Raw genomic sequence first — 16,808 nt, 5'->3', positions numbered from 1 at the left:
GAGCAGTAGCTCATGAGATTCAAACATCATCCAGACAGGCTGCCACTCTGGGCACGTGTTCTCCATCATACTTTGAAAGATGGCAGAAGCTGGAGACTCCCTAAAAAGCAAGCGGGTGTACTTGCTTTTGGGTTGGAGTCATAGTGGGTCTACTCCCACTTGTCAAGTGTGATTGACTCCAGGATTGCCAGGAAGGTAAGTTAAACTCTTTAATTTGATGGAAGTCAGAGTTTCACAAATGGTCAGGAGAATGACTTTTTGTCAGTGATCCCCTTCTATACCATTTGCCTGAAAAGATAATTTCATTTTTTTGGCATACTGGGGCCAATCCTCCACACCTGTATCATAAGGTTCCAGTTCCCCAAACGTTTCCAACATTTCCCAGTCATGGTCTAACTGGGTTCATGAAAAGACAAAACTTGCTCTTGACTCCAGTCACTCAGGAAGCCTGATGAGAAAGGAATATCATTTATTGTTGAACTCCAAAATAGAGCCACTACTCATGGCATGGATTGGCTAGTCCCAGCCCGGGACAGACAGTGCGGCAAAACCTATCCCTGGGCCTGCTCTACAAAAAGCTCAGGTGATGAGTTTCAGTTGGGCAGGCCATTGGCTGTTACCAAGTGAACTGATACACAACCAACTCCACAAGAAGATTACTTTGTGACTTTCTTGGGCTTTTTAGAAGTTATCATAATATTAAAAAAAAACCAATAAGTGAACACCGAACTCTCGATTTTAAAAACGTAAACATTAAACAATAAGAATGATACAATCACACCAGCAATTCATTTTAAAAACTTCATTCATATGGATGTAGCAGCACTGGCTAGGTCTACATTTGTTGCCCACCCTAACTGACCAGGGGTTAAGTGTCAATCACATTACTGTGGGTCTAGAGTCACACGTAGGCTAGACGAGGTGAGGATGGCAATTTCCTATTCTAAGGGGCATTAGTGAACCAGACAGGTTTTTCTCATAATTGGCAATGATTTTAGCGTCATTATTAGACTCTCGATACTAGATTTTTATTGAGTTCAAGACCCACCATATGTGAGATTCAAACCCGGGTCCACAGAGCATTACCTGGGCCTCTGAATTAATAGCCAATAGATAATCCCGCTAAGACATCACCTCCCTCTTTTCCACTCCAGTGTCAAATTTAAAAGAAAATACCACCCAATTTAACTGGACAAAAAAAAATTGTGATAACTGCACACATCACTGTTCAGTGTCAAAAAGTAACTCTAACTGCTGGATGAGAAGGTACTGAGGTTTATTATCATTTTGCACTAAGAGCTTGTGGAGCTGGAGTGAATGATAAATGCCTTATATCGATTGTCCTATGTAGTAGACCCAGGCTGATAGAGAGTAATTAATGACTCTATTTGTTTCTGTACCGAGGAGAACAATTGAGTTTGATACAGCAACAACTGGTGCCAGTGTGAAAGGCCCCAAGGGAGTCGTCCAGGAAAAGCCTGTACTGAGACAGCAACACAGATCCGTGGCCATATCCCTGAGATGCTATCTATATTGTAACTGATACAATTTGACATGGAAAAGAAAGTACAAATGTGTTCATTGAGGCCAACAAAGATTTGTTTAATAGATATGCAGGAGCTGAGCGAGAAGGAGATACATTTATTCCTCAGTGTCTTGTGCACAGCTGTAGCATTCTCCTCTGTGGGTGGATCTGAGATAACTTTAGGAGTACCTTTTAAAAAGGTTGCTGTCAACAATATAAAATAATTTATTTCCTCATTGACCCTTTCGCAGCTCACACTTAATAATTACACTTCAACGACTTAAAAATGTAGAATGAAGTCTGTCCAGATTGGATGACATCACCTGTATTTCACACCATAATTAATAAGAGTTCACGTGTTTACAGCTACTTCTGCAACAACAACAAAGTGCATTTGTATGGCATCTTTAGTGAAGAAAAATGTCCTCAGTCATTTTAAATAAAGGCTCATTCAGGGCCTTTCTACAAGGCTAAATTGGTTGTCAGTTTTCAGATTGGAGGATAACAAGTGAACTCTGTCTTCAGCATATAATGCTGGTCACCAACAACCAAATCCCCTACCCCTTCACTCCCACCCAACCAGCTCCCCCCATTATTAGATACATTGTTCTGTGTATGATTCAATTTTACCCCTTTGATAGGATCTCAGTCTGTAACCCAGTATAGGGAATTCATTATTCTACATCCAAAACCCTCAATTAGATCCTAGCTGTAACTCAGTCTCTGGACTTTGTTAAACCACCTGGACCCGTTGATGAGATGCCAGGCTGTATTTCACCTCACACATCTTGAAATGACTCAGGCATGAATTGCCATCATGATTAATCTCACAGCCAACATCCTCAATGAGCGCCCTCTTACAGTCTTAGACATATAGGTCTGTTTGTATGGACCACACACTGTGCACGGGGTTCTGGTATTGACCTCACACAGACTAAAGTAAGAAGTAAAAATAGCAGGTTCAATACAAATGTAGTGACTTGCTATGAGGAGATGGTGCTTTCTTTCCCCGAGTTGGTTTAAGCTCATCTCCTGGCCTAGCCAAGGAAAGGTCAAGCCTTGAAATGGAACAGCAATAACACCCTGAAATAGTACTATCAGTGAAACATGATTGATCAATTGAATTCCATAGCAGTGAAAAATGCGGGATTAAGTAGAGTATTATACGCACAATGAGTTGAAGCATGATGTTCATTTCAAGTTCATTTCTGGAGCCTTTGCCACAAGATCAGGCAATCAATAGGGCCTTGCATATCATATATCACCCTGCATTGAAAAGAGAACATAATCTGCAGCAAATTTAGAATGACAGATTTGTTGGTATCAGAAGCCCCAGACTAAACTGAGAGTGCCACATCTTGCACTGAGAGAGATGGCTGACAGTTGGAAGAGATTTAAGAGGCTGCTTGTGATCGAGGGAAGGAAAGACACCATGCATTAGAATCAGGTGCAAAGAGGAGGATGGGGGACGTGGGGGGTGGGAATTCAGACGAATGGAGCAAGATTAAATGCAGGCCAGCATCTGTGCCTTCAGCATTGGACTTGATCTTGGAAAAGAACAATTTAAAATTGAGAATTAAAATATAAAGAGTTTTGACTGTAAAAATCCACGTTCCCTATCAATATAATAGATAACGTTATATTCAGCTCCTGTGCGATAGGCAATGGATTTATGTAATGCTTTGTGTGTTTATAAAAGTATGGGGCCAGTTCATGTTTATAGGAGAGTTGCTCACAGGCTTAGACACTTTGCATTGTCACCATGACAACCCTCTGTGTTTTGAGGGTTGGAAAGCCACTTAAGTGAGGCAGAGTGGTGATGGACACAAACCTACCAATTTCCAATCTTCACCATCAATGAGAAAGGCACTCTTCAGCCCCATGTATTGAAAGAATTAGGCAGCCAGTTAAAGGCTGAGGACTAAGCCAGCTGCCCACCAGCATATGATGTGCTCAACAGGTCTAACTGTGTGGGGAGTTTGCCATTTTGGGGAGGGGGCTGTGTTGCTCAATCAAAGGCAGTTGTTGCCTGATGAAGGAACTGGACTTTTGAGGATGGGTGCTCACGAGGAGCCAACTTTTATCATTGTCATCCCCTCCCTCCTAATCTGAGAAACCCCACCCCCCCACAGATCACTGACCTTTATCCTCGATTTCTGATGCAGCTGTTCCATGCCCAGAGACTGCCATGACATTGCTGAGTACATGAGCTGATGGCCTCTGATTGGCCAGCAGCTCACTCTGGGTCAGATTTCTGTCCCAGGAGTCTTGGTTCCAAGACATATGATTGTGCCTTCCTGTCTGCCTGATTGGCATGTGTTTCGATGGGCCTTCTGTTGGAAGAGGCAGTGCAGGTCTCCCATTGGATATTCTCCAGGAGGTGAGATCCTAAACTTCACAACACAATTCAGACCCGTATACCCAATTTGTTCTCCTGAACATCATGACTGAAGTGTTGGAGAATAGCTGCAGAGCAGCCCCTCTGTCCGAGTGCTGTGTGGATTAGGGGGTGAATTGTTCACAACGCTAGCCATGTCACTTGATATATATATTTTCAATCATCCTGTTCAGAGGTATTATCACAAAACTGTGGAGCAGAGCCTCCTGGTTCAGAGGTTCGGGCACTACCTCAGCATCACAAGAACCCAATAATGGGTATAGTTATTTAGCTAACCTGTTCAAAGATGTTATGACACACCTCTGAGGCAGGTGGGACTGTTCAACTATCAGAAAAGGCTGATCAGGTTGTGGATTTTTATCTCCGGAATAACGAAGATTGAAGGGTGATTTAATAGAGATTGTTAAGATTAAAAAAGGGTTTGAATGGATAAATACAGATAAAATGTTTCCAATTATGAACAAATGCAAAATTAAACTTTGTAAGTTCTAAGTAGCTGTAATAAAAGCAGTAGGATATTCATTTGAATATAATGCAAGAGCGTCAGAACAGGAAGTTGTACAGAACTTTGGTGAGGCCACAGCTGGAGTACTGTGTGCAATTCTAGTCACTGCACTATAGTAAGGACATGATGCATCGGAGAGGATGCAGAGGAGATTCACCAGGACATTTCCTGGCATGGAGTAATCCAGCTCGGAAAAGAGACTGGATAAGCTTGGGTTGTTTTCTTTAGAGCAGAGAAGACTGGGAGTTACTGGGAGATCGGGGAGAATGAGATTGAGGGTCATGACCCTCAGTTAAAGGATCAATAACAAAAGGGCAAAAGGTTTACAGGGGATTTGCGTTATTCCAACCTAAAGGACAGCAGGAACCTGGAGTGTACTGCCTGAGAGGGCAGTAAATGCAGGAAATCTTACAGCCTTTAAAAAGCATGTGGTTGAGCGCTAAGAATATCAGTGTTCAAGGTTGTGGGCCTAGTGCTGGAAAGTAGTAGGATACCAACTACCATGATGCAAAATTGAGTTGAATAACGCAGAGAGTGGTGGGAATCAGAAATTCACCGTAAAGGCGCTAGATGCAGAAGCCTGCATAACATTTCAAAAGTAATTAGGTGTACACTTGTGATGCCAAGGCATACAAGACCATGGGCCAAATGCTGAAAAATGGGATGAGAATGGTTGGTGCTTGTTTCTGACTGGCACAGTAACAGTGGGCTAAAAGGTCTTTTTCTGTGCTATAGATCTCTCTGACTCTATGAATACATGATATAGAGAAAGGAAATGGAGGATTATACTGATGCGGTTAGATGTAAAGGAGTGAGAGGGTGTGCAACATAAATGCTAGCAGATGCCAATTGGGCCACTTGGGCTGTTTCTGCTGTCAGCATTCTATGTAATTTTACATAATTAATGGCAGGTTCACCCATTTGTAAGTGTTTGGTTGAGTTTTACAAAACTGATCTCCTGAGGCATAAAACTATGAAGCAAACACTGGTATGAGAAGTAGTCTTACCTTTTATATCTGAGGCCCTGCAGATGCCTATTTCATGGTTAAAGTGAGTCGTCAAGATCTTCATTTGTGGCGAAAAAGGACTTTGGCCAGATTTTCCCATTTTATTTGGACTAAATGTGGAAAAATTTCCAAGAGGGAACCCTACGGCCTACAGAGGTCATGGAAGCCTGCTGCATCTTCCAATAGGCAGACTGCTGGAAAGATTGCTTTCATAATTACAGCCACAGAGCAGGAAGTCCCACCAGCCCGGTACTGCTGGACTGTCAGAAGTTAGAAGCTCCAGAACTCAGTAGTGACTGTTACCTGGGATACCACCGACTAGAACCCCAGATGGAGGATCATCACCAAGAAACCTTGGTGCTGCTTTCCAGTGTTGGGATGACAGAGAGAGGTGTACAAGGCGGTAAAGGAGGAGCTTGGAGCTGACTCTCAGCAGCCTACTTTACCCAAGTTCCAGACCCTTGCAGATTGAGGAACCCAATTGAAGGCTTCAGGGTCTCAATTGGTAGTGGGGTGGCAAAGTTAAGCTTGGGCATTCCCTTCGCCCTCCACCCTCCACCTCGAGGTTAAATTTCTGATGAGCTGGGTCCCTCCCAGATGCTAACTCCACCCCCAGTCCCTCCCCAATTAGCTTCCCTTCCTGCCATGTTCACCTCTGACATTCGAGAATGGAGGATTCTGACCACTGATCCAATTTGACAGCAGACAGCATTAACAGTGAAAGACTGACTCACCTTTCTGTCTTCTGCAGAAAGCAAATCGGAGGTTATGAAGGTTTGTTTGTAGAACGAGCTGCTAGAGGAAGTGATTCATGCAGGTAGTTACAAGATATAAAATACATTTGGACAGGTGCATGAATAGGGCAGGTGTAGGGGGACATATGGGCCAAATGCAGTAAAGTGGGACCAGTTTAGTTTGGAAACTTGGTCGGGCATAGAAGAGTTGGACCGAAGGGTCTGATTCCATAGAATTGTTTGGTATGTGATTCTATGACTGTATAAATGCTGACATAGCAGGCAATTCGTCTGAAGAACACAGTGCCAAAATTCCTGCCTTTTATCTGGGGTGGGGGGTGTCATTAACCACAGGTGTGAGAAAGGAGCTAGAAACTGAGTTCGGAGCTGGATGCATTGGAGAATTCCTGCTCCATTCATTACAAAGGGTCTTCAAGAGGTTGGATTGTTCTACTCATCCCATTATATCCTGATGGGAGCTCGGAGGAGACCTTGTAGATGGGCACTCATAGATAAGCCTCTGGTATACTCAGCAGTGCCTCCAACTGCTGAGAACAGGCACAGATACCAAACTGGCCCAAAGGTGCAGCATGGTTGCTCAGTGGCTATCACTGAGGTCACAGTGCCAAGGACCTGGGTTCAAGTCCAGCCTTAGGTGACAGGTTATATGGAATTTGCATGTCCTCCCTGTGTTTGTGTGAATACTCCAGTTTCCTTTCATAGTCCAAAAATGTGCAGGTTAGGTGGATTGTCCATGCTAAATTGTCTATAATATGGGATATGGGCCAAAAAATGTAGGCAGGTGGGACTTGTTTATTTTGGGAACATGGTCAGTATGGTTAGATGGACCAAAGGGTCTGTTTCCATGCTGATTGACCCTAAAAATGTGCAAGCTAGGTGGAATAACTATGGCAAATTCAAATTCAAATTCCTAAAATGTGGGATGATGGGGATAAGGTAGGTTTAGGTGTGATACTCTTTGGAACGTTCTTGCAGACTCGATGGGCTGAATAGCCTCTCTCTGCACTGTAGGGATTTCATGATTCTGAGTTTTTTTTTATTTTGCTCTCCGGTCTGGTGCAGTACAACTGGAGCTGAGGACGTTCATGGAGCAGTTGTGTAATGACCTGTGTAACCAGGCATTGAGGGATTTGTCAGCTTGTCATACCTATGACTCATCTAGGCCATAGCTGCCCCTCTTTGAACAGCAGGTCACAAATTCATCACTCCACAACCAGTCCTCAAATCTAAAGGATCTGCCCTCAGAGTGTGGACTGGAATTAAATCACGTGAAGATGGAATCAGGCTTGTCTCAATAGCTTGCAGATAAGGATCTGATTTAAAACTGAAAGAATTGTGGACGCTAGAAATCAGAACAGAAACAGAAAATGCTGGAGAAACTCAGCAGATCTGGCATGGTCTGTGGAGACTGAAACAGAATTAACCTTTCGGGTTTAGTGATCCTTCTGCGGGATCTGATTTAATCTGGGATCACCTGAAGAGTTGTCAGGTCCTCTTTAATTTAATCTTTTTTCAGGATTCATAAGACTTCAATCCAAAACATTTCCCTGCTGTGTTCATCCATTGGGAGATGCACAGAGATTGAACAAGAGCCTTTTAGCAAAAGTGATAACTTGCAAATGCAGTATTGCTTGCAATTTGGAACAGAATATCGGGCCGCGTATCTAACACGTGTCTCATTTTGGGCTGATGTCAGAGCTGAGCTTTACCCCATTGCTTCTCATTCAGGCAGCGGGGTTAAAACGGCAGTCACATCTCATTGATAACATCAGCACTGTCATGTCGTTGGAAGAAAGGTCTTTAGCACCTGCTCCGTCAGAAGATGGAGGAACTGAGTTATAATGAGACGCTGGATGGGCTGGGACTCATTTTCCCTGGAACATAGGAGGCTGAGGGGTGGCCTTGTAGAGGTTTATAAAATCATGAGAGGCAGAGATCAGGTGAACAGCCAAGGTCTTTTCCCCAGGGTACAGGAGTCTAAAACTAGAAGGTGTAGGTTTAATGTGAGAGGATAAAAGATTTAAAAGGGATGTGAGGGGCAATATTTTACAGAGGGTGGTATATGGAATGAACTGCCAGAGGAAGTGTTGGGGTGGATACAATTACAATATTTAAAAACACTTGGACAGGTATTTGAATAGAAAGCTTGAGAGGGATGTGGGCCAAATACAAGTGGGACTAGCTCACTTTAGGATACTTGGTCGACATTAGATTAGATTACTAACAGTGTAGAAACAGGCCCTTCAGCCCAACAAGTCCACACCGACCCACCGGGGCGAAACCTACCCATATCCCTACATTTGCCCCTTACATAACACTATAGGCAATTTATCAAGGCCAATTCACCTGACCCAGACAACTCTGGACTGTGGGAGGAAACCACGCAGACACAGGGAGAACGTGCAAACTCCACACAGCCAGTCGCCTGAGGCGGGAATTGAACCTGGGTCTCTGGTGCTGTGAGGCAGCAGTGCTAACCACTGTGCCACCGTGAGTTGGAATGAAGGGTCTGTATGACTCTATGATTCTAAATGTAGAACAGTCTTCAGGGTAAGGAAGCACCCTGTGAAACCGTCCTGTTGCATCTGATATTAATCTCTAACTTCACTTAAGGACTATATAGTCATGTCTATATAGATTATGACAGAGGGAAAAACCAGTTTAAAAAATCCACAGTAACACTGGGAAATGTAGGTGTTGGGCTACTGGTCCTCCATCCTTGAAATTCCAATTCAAGTTGGACCATTACATGTGTCTTTCAAACCAATTTCAGGTTTTTTTTCTCCTGGGTTGTGAATTCAGCCCGTTTCTCAAGGGCAGAAGTCTCTCAAGGGAAATGTTAATACTCTTCAGCCTATTGTGGAGCAGCAGCATTTTATTTAAAATGTTAAGAAAACCCCCTTTACAATTCAGACAAAAAAAAACATAAAATGCAGTTTGTGTCCTCTTCCTCCTAGATACCCAGGATGCCTCCGGGCCAAATGGTGATTCTCAGGGAACTGCGGAGAGCGTACGGAAGCAGCTGCGGAGTGAAGCGTTTGCCCAGCAGCAGTTGGAGGCTCTGGAACGCGTCTTTGAGCGGCAACACTATTCAGACGTCTTCAACGCTGGCGAACATATCAAATCAGAACAGGTAAGATGCTCTGCTGTGTGAATATTTTGTGCGAGAGGTGTTTATCCTTCAGGTGCGCGTACACACACACACACACACACAAATACTCAAAAGCTGCAGTGGTTCAGCCTGTCACAGTCACATCTCTAAATCTGATGGTTCAGCAGCAAATCTTTAACTTGAGCACAATTATCAGGGTCCAATATATCCCAGCACTGGTTGAGGGAACCTTGTATTTTTGGAGGTGCTGTGTTCAGACATTAAGTTGAGGCCTTTATAGTTTTTTTAAGTGAATATAAATGATCCTGTAAAAATTGTATTAAAGAAGAGCAGGAGAGTTCTCTTCATTGCCCTTGAATGATAATCACTCACAATGATAGAAAATAAAGTGGATTTTCTTTTCATTTTTACATTGTTACTTGATTCGTCTTGCTGTGCACAAGTTGGGGATGCGATGGCCTAGTGATAATATCTCTGGACTATTAATCCAGAGACCTAGATAATGTTCTGGGGACCTTGGGCCAAATCCCACCATGGCAGATGTTAGCCAGCTTATCTTCTATGCATGCCAGTGTACCAGCCCCTACATCATGAGCTTTTACCTTCTGGAAATCCCATATTCCCTCTGAGTAAAGCAATCTCTCAATTTTACAGTTCTCATCTTGGTTTACATTTCAAGTCATGGCTCGACTACACCCTATCTTTGGGATCTGTGCAGTCCCAAAACCTTCTGAGATATCTGCATTCATCATTTTCAGCCTTGGGCATTCCCAAATTTCAATCAAGTCACCATTGGTGGATGTACCTTCATTTGTCTAGGCCTTAAACTCTGCAATTACATCCCTCCCCTTTTACATAGTTTGACATCTCTTGCCTGAGTTAAGACTCTTCATAAATTATACCTGGTCATCTTTTGCCCAACTATCTCCTTATGTGGCTCATGTTGAAATTTTCTTTTTGGTGCTCTGAAGAAGTGACTGAAATGTCCAATTATCATAAAGGTGCTATATCAATACATATTTTTGGTAAAACCCTTTCCTGTGTATATATTTTCAGGATCTTCTGGGTCTAAGTGAAGAGTACTGAAACCTGCAATGACCACAATATTATAGACCATCATTCAAGTGTGACAGTGTTACTGAATTCAATGCACTTGGAGAACTTTAAATTTGCACCAAAAGACGACAATGAAAATAATTGTGACAATGCAGCTGAGTAACTAAAATCTTAAGGGTATTATATCCATGGGCTTTACCCATGATGTGGAGGTACTGGTGTTGAACTGGGTTGGACAAGGTAAAAAAAAATCACATGACACCAGGCTATGGTCCAATAGGTTATTTGAAAGCACAAGCTTTTGGAGCCTCACTCCTTCTGGTATTAGTGAGAGAGGGGACATGCGACACAGAATTTATAAGTAAAAGATCGAAGGGCCATACAACTGATGCAAATGTATTGAACAAACCTCAGATGGCTGTTAAATCTTTGAGCAGTTAGAATGGAGGTGCAGGTTTTGACTGACTAATCTGAAAATCCTAGAATTTCTTTCAAGAATATCGCCACACCAATATTGCCATATCCTAAGAATGAATTCTGAATCAGCAACTGTTACCTACCTGTATTCCTGCACATCATCCATCTGAACTCCTCAATGTATCACAGCTACCCACATGTGTTTGCCCTGACCCATAAAGCTTAGCTGGGGCATAGCTGAATGCAAGCTATTAACTGCTTGGTGTCTTTTCTACAACCCATTTGAACCCCTTAATTCCATAGTATTGTGTTCATTGTCTGCCAATATATATCTGGTTCATAACTCCAAAGCAAGTAGATTAATTAGGAATCTACCCAGTGTTTAACTTTGCCTGGATAGTGCGCTGTTGATGTAAACTTCCTTAGAAGCCTGTCTCTTTAAGCAGCTCAGCAACTGCTTTAAATAGCGTACCATGTTAGCAAACCAGTCACCTGTCACAATGTTACACATTAAATCCCAGGATTGTTCTGGTAAATCTGTGCATGACCCTTAACAAGGGACCAGAATTAATGAATAGTTACATTGCTAATGAGTTGTCATATTAAACATATGATACATGATTACAAACTGAAAGAATATTTATTAAGTTTACAGTAAGACAACTTCTAGGTCAGAGATTTTACTGAATTTATAGGGAGAGAATTTTAAAATTTGTGAGTTTTATTCTGAGGCTTGATGCTAAGTGTTTCCAAGGATAGAGTTTCTTATACAAACATTTACTTTGAGATAATCTATATGACATACTTGGTAGTGAGAGAGATTGCAGTGAGACAATTTACAGCAAAAGTTCAAAATGAATGTGTATACTGCGAGAGAGGTCATGAAACAAGTCCTGTCGTGAATGTGTCATGAGAGGTTATCGTGAAAATTTTTGATGAGAAAGTTATGTCAAAAGTTTGTATTGCTAAAGTCTCAAGTGCAAGATGTAGTGAGAAGCTTATGATGAAAGAATTTCTCATCAAAGTTTCTAACAGCAATTAACTTCAAAAGTACTTAATTGGTTGAAAAGAACTTTTGAAAATCCTGAAGTTGTGAATAGCACAGGATAAAGCAACTTTCTTTTCTCATTTTCTTTCTCCTTCCTACTTACTTTCTTTACTTTTTCCTTATTTTTATTTTCTTCTTAATTTCTTTTTCTCCAACTCTTTCTTTCTTACTTCCTTCTGTCATTTAATTGTTTCTTTCACTCTATCTTTTTACTTAAATGGGTATAAGAGGAAGATTTGCACCATTTACAGTCTCAGTTATTATGAAGTTAGAAACCTGCTTTGAGCAGTGACACAAAACAGGAAGTATTGGCTTGGTGGCCATCTCACTGGAGCAATTGATATTCAGTCCCATTGTTGCCAATTAAATTAAATGTCAGACACTACATAGAATTGACATTGAGAGAGTTAATATTAAGTTTACACTCTTGCATAGTTTACAGTGCATGTGCTGGTGATAGAATTTACAGGGAGAGAGTTCTAATGAGTGAGTTTATTACAAGAAAATTTACTTTGAAAATTTACTGTCAGTAAATCTTTAGTAAAGGCTGGACAGTATGAAGTTTTATAGCAACAAAGATTGCAGTGAGGTAATTTATAATGAGCAATTTTGCAAATCTTCTTCCTTCATAAGAACTCTCTGAACCATGTCAATCACCAACTCCTTGTCTCCTCATTTCCTCTGGCCTTCTTACTCAGTAAATAACCTGCACATTTTTGCTGGTCAGTTTTAGTTGTGCTGGAAGGGTTTCTTCCAGCTTCTGAACATATCTAGGGAGGAGTGTTACCTAAAGGAGTGCAGGAGTGAAATCGTTCACTAACCAGGCCATTTCTGAACTCTTGTTTCTGTATCTCCCATTCACATTTCTCTACACCTTTCCAAAGTCACTTCCTTCTGTATGTGTCCTTGGACAATTACATCTCTTACTGCAAGTTGGTTTTCAGTCCCAACTCTTCATTGACCAGAATGCCTCTACAACTGCCCGTTTGCTTAGCTACACAGCTGCCTGTGTCATTGATGCCCTTTACTGTCTTCCATTGATATCCTTGGTGTGGCTACCTATTCCACTTCTCTTCTAAGCAGCAAAAGTTTAAGTCTACCCAATGTACAGCTGACTTTCCGATCTTGCTAGTCCACACACCATAGAATCCCTACAGTTTGGCAGAAGGTCATTCAGCTCATTGAGTCCACACCCATGCTTTAAAGAGCACTCCACCCAGACCCACCATTCCTATTCCTATGACCCTGCATGTCCCACGGCTAATCCATCTAGCCTGTGCATCTTTGGACTGTGGGAGGAAACTGGAGCATCCAAAGGAAATCTGTGCAGACATGGAGAGAATGTGCAAACTCCACAAAGACAGTCACCCTAGGGTGAAATCATACCCAAGTTCCTGGAACTGTGAGGCAGCAGTGCCAACTACTGAACCGCTGTGCCCCTCCCAATCTCCAAAAAATCTCACTTTCTTCTTGCAAAAACACGACTAATTCAGAATCATTTGGCACCACTCAGTAAATGTCACATTTTCTCCATCACCTACTGAAGCCCCTTTTCCCCACCCCTTCTACTTTCATACCTGATAAGAAATGGGTATCGTGTGAGCATATATTTTGAAAGAGTTTTGTTTATTTTGAGCTTAGAGTGTGAAAGCTTTTAATGATTGAGTTTATTTTCACCAAGTTTACGGTGAGAGTTTATAGGGAAAGAATTTATACGAAGTAAGTTTATAGTGATTGAATTTGTATTTAGTTTATGATGTTTGAGGCTTTAATGAGCTTATGGTGATTAATCACTTTTATAATAAAAATTTATGTGTAGAAAGTTTGTATTGAGAGAGATGACAGTGAGAGAGTTGTTCTAAATGAATTTACACTGAGAAAAGTCACAGTAAAATAGTCTATAATGAGGGCATTTGTACTTAGAGTTAATAATGACGGTTTTAAACTGAGATAGTTTATAGTGAGAGAGTTTACATCATCAACAGTTTTGGTGCTCTGGGTGCCATTTTAGAAATAAACATCTGGACCACTTGTATTCACTTCTCATATTGTCATTGCCAAATTTAACTTGGTGAGGACATTTGGATCCATGCAGAATGGATTAATTGTCACAGCAAACAGTGCCTAACACTGATTCAATCCTAGAGGAGTTCACTTCTCTAGGTAACACTCCTTCCTACATAGACACAAGTGTTCAGAAGCAGGAAGAAACCCTTCCAGCACAACGAAAACCGACCGGCAAAAGCATGCAGGTTATTTACTGATCAGTTGTTTGGTTTTAGTCTCTCATGGGGAATGGACATTGCTGTCTGGGCCAACATTCATTGCCTGTGTCTCATCGCCCTTGTGAAGGTGATGGTATGCTGTCTTCTTGAATCATTGCCATCCAGCTGGTCCAGTTACATCCACAGTGCTGCTAAGAATACAGCTCTAGAGTTTAGACCCAGTGACAGGGAAGGAACAATGATATATTTTCAGGTTAGGAGGTTGTGGGGCTTGGAAGTGGTGGTGTTCATGTATCTGCTGATCTTGTTCTTAGATGCTGAGATTGCAGATTTAGAAGCTGGTGTTGAAAGAACCATGCCAAATTGCTATGGCATGTATTTTAGACCATGCACACTGCTGTAACTATACATTGGTTTTAGAGGTTGTTGAAGCTGGGGTGTTGATGAGGTACTGATCAAATGAGAGCTGCTTTTTACAGACTGCTTTTGAGTGATGTTGGAGCTGCACTCAGCTAAACAAATGGAGATTACTATTCATCACAATCCTGACTTGTACCTTGTAGATAGTGGACAGGCTTTATTATTCAGAAATGGCAAAAAAAAATTGAATATTAAGGGGAGAGTTCTTATTTATTTATTCTTGGTTCATTTCCACCTTTGGGTGACTGTCTGTGCTGAGTTTGCACATTCTCCTCATGTCTGCATGGGTTTCCTCTGCGTGCTCTTGTTTCCTCCCAGATTCCAAGCAGGTTAGGTGCATTAGCCATGCTAAATTGCCCATATTGACCAGGGATGTGCAGGTTAGTTGGGTTAACCATAGGAAATGCAGGATTCCAAGGATTGGGGTGGGTCTGGAGGGTTGGTGTGAACTCGATGGGCAAATAGCCTGCTTCCACATTGCAGGGGTTCAATGGTTCTGTGGTTCTATGACACTTCTTGAGCATGGCCAGTTTCAGTTGCCCATCCAAAATTACTCTTAAAAGAAGTGACATGCGATGCCATTTCAGAGAGCAGCGAAGATTGAACCATGTTTTTGTGGATCTGGATTCTCATGTACACCAGACCAGGTAATGATGGCACATATTCTTGCTGAAAGCTGTTAGTGAACCAGATGGGTTTTTACTCCTCTCCTGCCAATCTTCCCTTGTGTATTCGTCAACAACCAAGATATTCCTTTTTGTCATTTATTGTGATATCAGAGAGATAAAAGAGCAGCAGAGAAATGTTCATTGTGTTCTCTCTGAATGCAGTGAAGCAGACGGAATGCACACATGCCCTGGATATGGGTTTCCTGAGTGTACAAGGTGCCATCAAGTAAACCCTTGAGGTGTTTTGAAAGCCTAATCTTAATGGTGAGATGAGCGCTCACTGGACATGAAGGAGCAGTTGGAAAACCATGACCGTCAATGCAACTTGCTAGGAAATGCCTGCTATCTCGGCAGATGTCAGGTGTTGTGAAATTTGAAAGGGTTCATAAAAGATTTACAAGGATGTTGCCAGGATTGGAGAGTTTGAGCTGTGGGGAGAGATTGAATAGGATGGGAAGTGACATTATAGATGTTTATAAAATCATGAAGGGTATGGATAGGGTGAATAGACAAGGTCTTTTCCCCGGATGAGTCCGAAACTAAAGGACATAGATTTGAGGTGAGGGGGAAAGATTTAAAAAGGACCTAAGGGAAAACCTTTTCACACAAAGGTGGTGTGTTTATGAAATGAGCTACCAGAGGGAGTGGTGGATGCTGGTGCAATTGCAACATTTAAAAGGCATCTGGATGGGTATATGAATAGGTAGGGTTAGAGGGATATGAGGCAAATGCTGGCAAATGGGGCTAGGTCAGATTGGGATGTTTGGTTGGTGCAGATGAGTTGGACCAAAGGGTCTGTTTCCATGCTATAGGACTCTTCCATTTTCTCTCTTCATCTTTCTTTTGCTATTGACCTATCTCCTCTCCAGTCTCCAGAGTTTCATGGCCAATTTTATTCCCAATCGACCAACAGTAAGGTAATCCCCTAAAGCAGTACTACCACCCAACCCAATAGATGATTTGGACAGAAGGGTCTGTTTCTCTGCTGTACAGGTCTATGACTCGATATGACTTAGTTCTGCACCCATTCTCTTGTTGTTCCATCAACTGTTCATACACTACATTGATGGCTCAGTTAGCACTGCTGCCTCACAGTGCAAGGAAGCCAGGCTCAATTCCAGCCTTAGGCAACTGTCTGTGTGGAATTTGCATATTCTCCCTGTGGCTGCATGGGTTTCCTCTGGGTGCTCTGGTTTCCTCCCATAGTCCAAAGATGTGAAGGTTAGGTGGATTGGCCATGTCAGATTGCCTCTAGTGTCCAGGGATGTGCAGGCTTAGGTGGACTAGCCATGAGAAATGCAGGGCCACAGGAATGGGGTGAGTCCGGGTGGAATACTCTTCGGAGAGATAGCATGAACTCAATGGGCTGAATGACCTGTTTCTGCACTGTAGGGATTCTATGAAAAACCACCAAGTGGCTGCAGGGACACAAGGATTATTCAGTCTATACCTGGCCCTTGACTCATCTCCACAACTCAACTACAGGTGATAGGAAGATTGTGCTACCATGAAGAGACATCTTTGACCAGTGATTGGTGTTCTATAGAAATGGCTGCTTTGTCTACTCTGGAGTAGCCTGTCTGTACTCACCAGTGTTGACTTGTCTGAGTTCATTAGGATCTGTTGAATCCGCCAACACCTGACAATCAAGAACGGGCATCCATTATGATCA

General features: G+C 42.2%; 1 protein-coding gene across 5 annotated transcripts in view; it reads left to right on the top strand.

The window, feature by feature from the left end:
* Positions 1 to 16,808, top strand: part of LOC132835087 (paired box protein Pax-2-like) — a 216,247-nt gene that overhangs the window by 152,637 nt on the left and 46,802 nt on the right. For 4 of the 5 annotated variants that reach the window (XM_060854393.1, XM_060854392.1, XM_060854396.1 and 1 more), the window contains exon 6: positions 9,148 to 9,323. In XM_060854393.1, coding sequence (XP_060710376.1) covers positions 9,148 to 9,323 — 176 coding nt within the window. Of the gene's footprint in view, positions 1 to 9,147; positions 9,324 to 9,498; positions 9,500 to 16,808 lie in introns of all 5 variants that reach the window. The other variant, XM_060854397.1, reaches the window with a different exon arrangement.

This window comes from Hemiscyllium ocellatum, chromosome 43, assembly GCF_020745735.1.
Source record: "Hemiscyllium ocellatum isolate sHemOce1 chromosome 43, sHemOce1.pat.X.cur, whole genome shotgun sequence".
Classification (NCBI taxonomy): domain Eukaryota; kingdom Metazoa; phylum Chordata; class Chondrichthyes; order Orectolobiformes; family Hemiscylliidae; genus Hemiscyllium; species Hemiscyllium ocellatum.
This window is presented reverse-complemented; position numbering and strand designations above follow the sequence as displayed.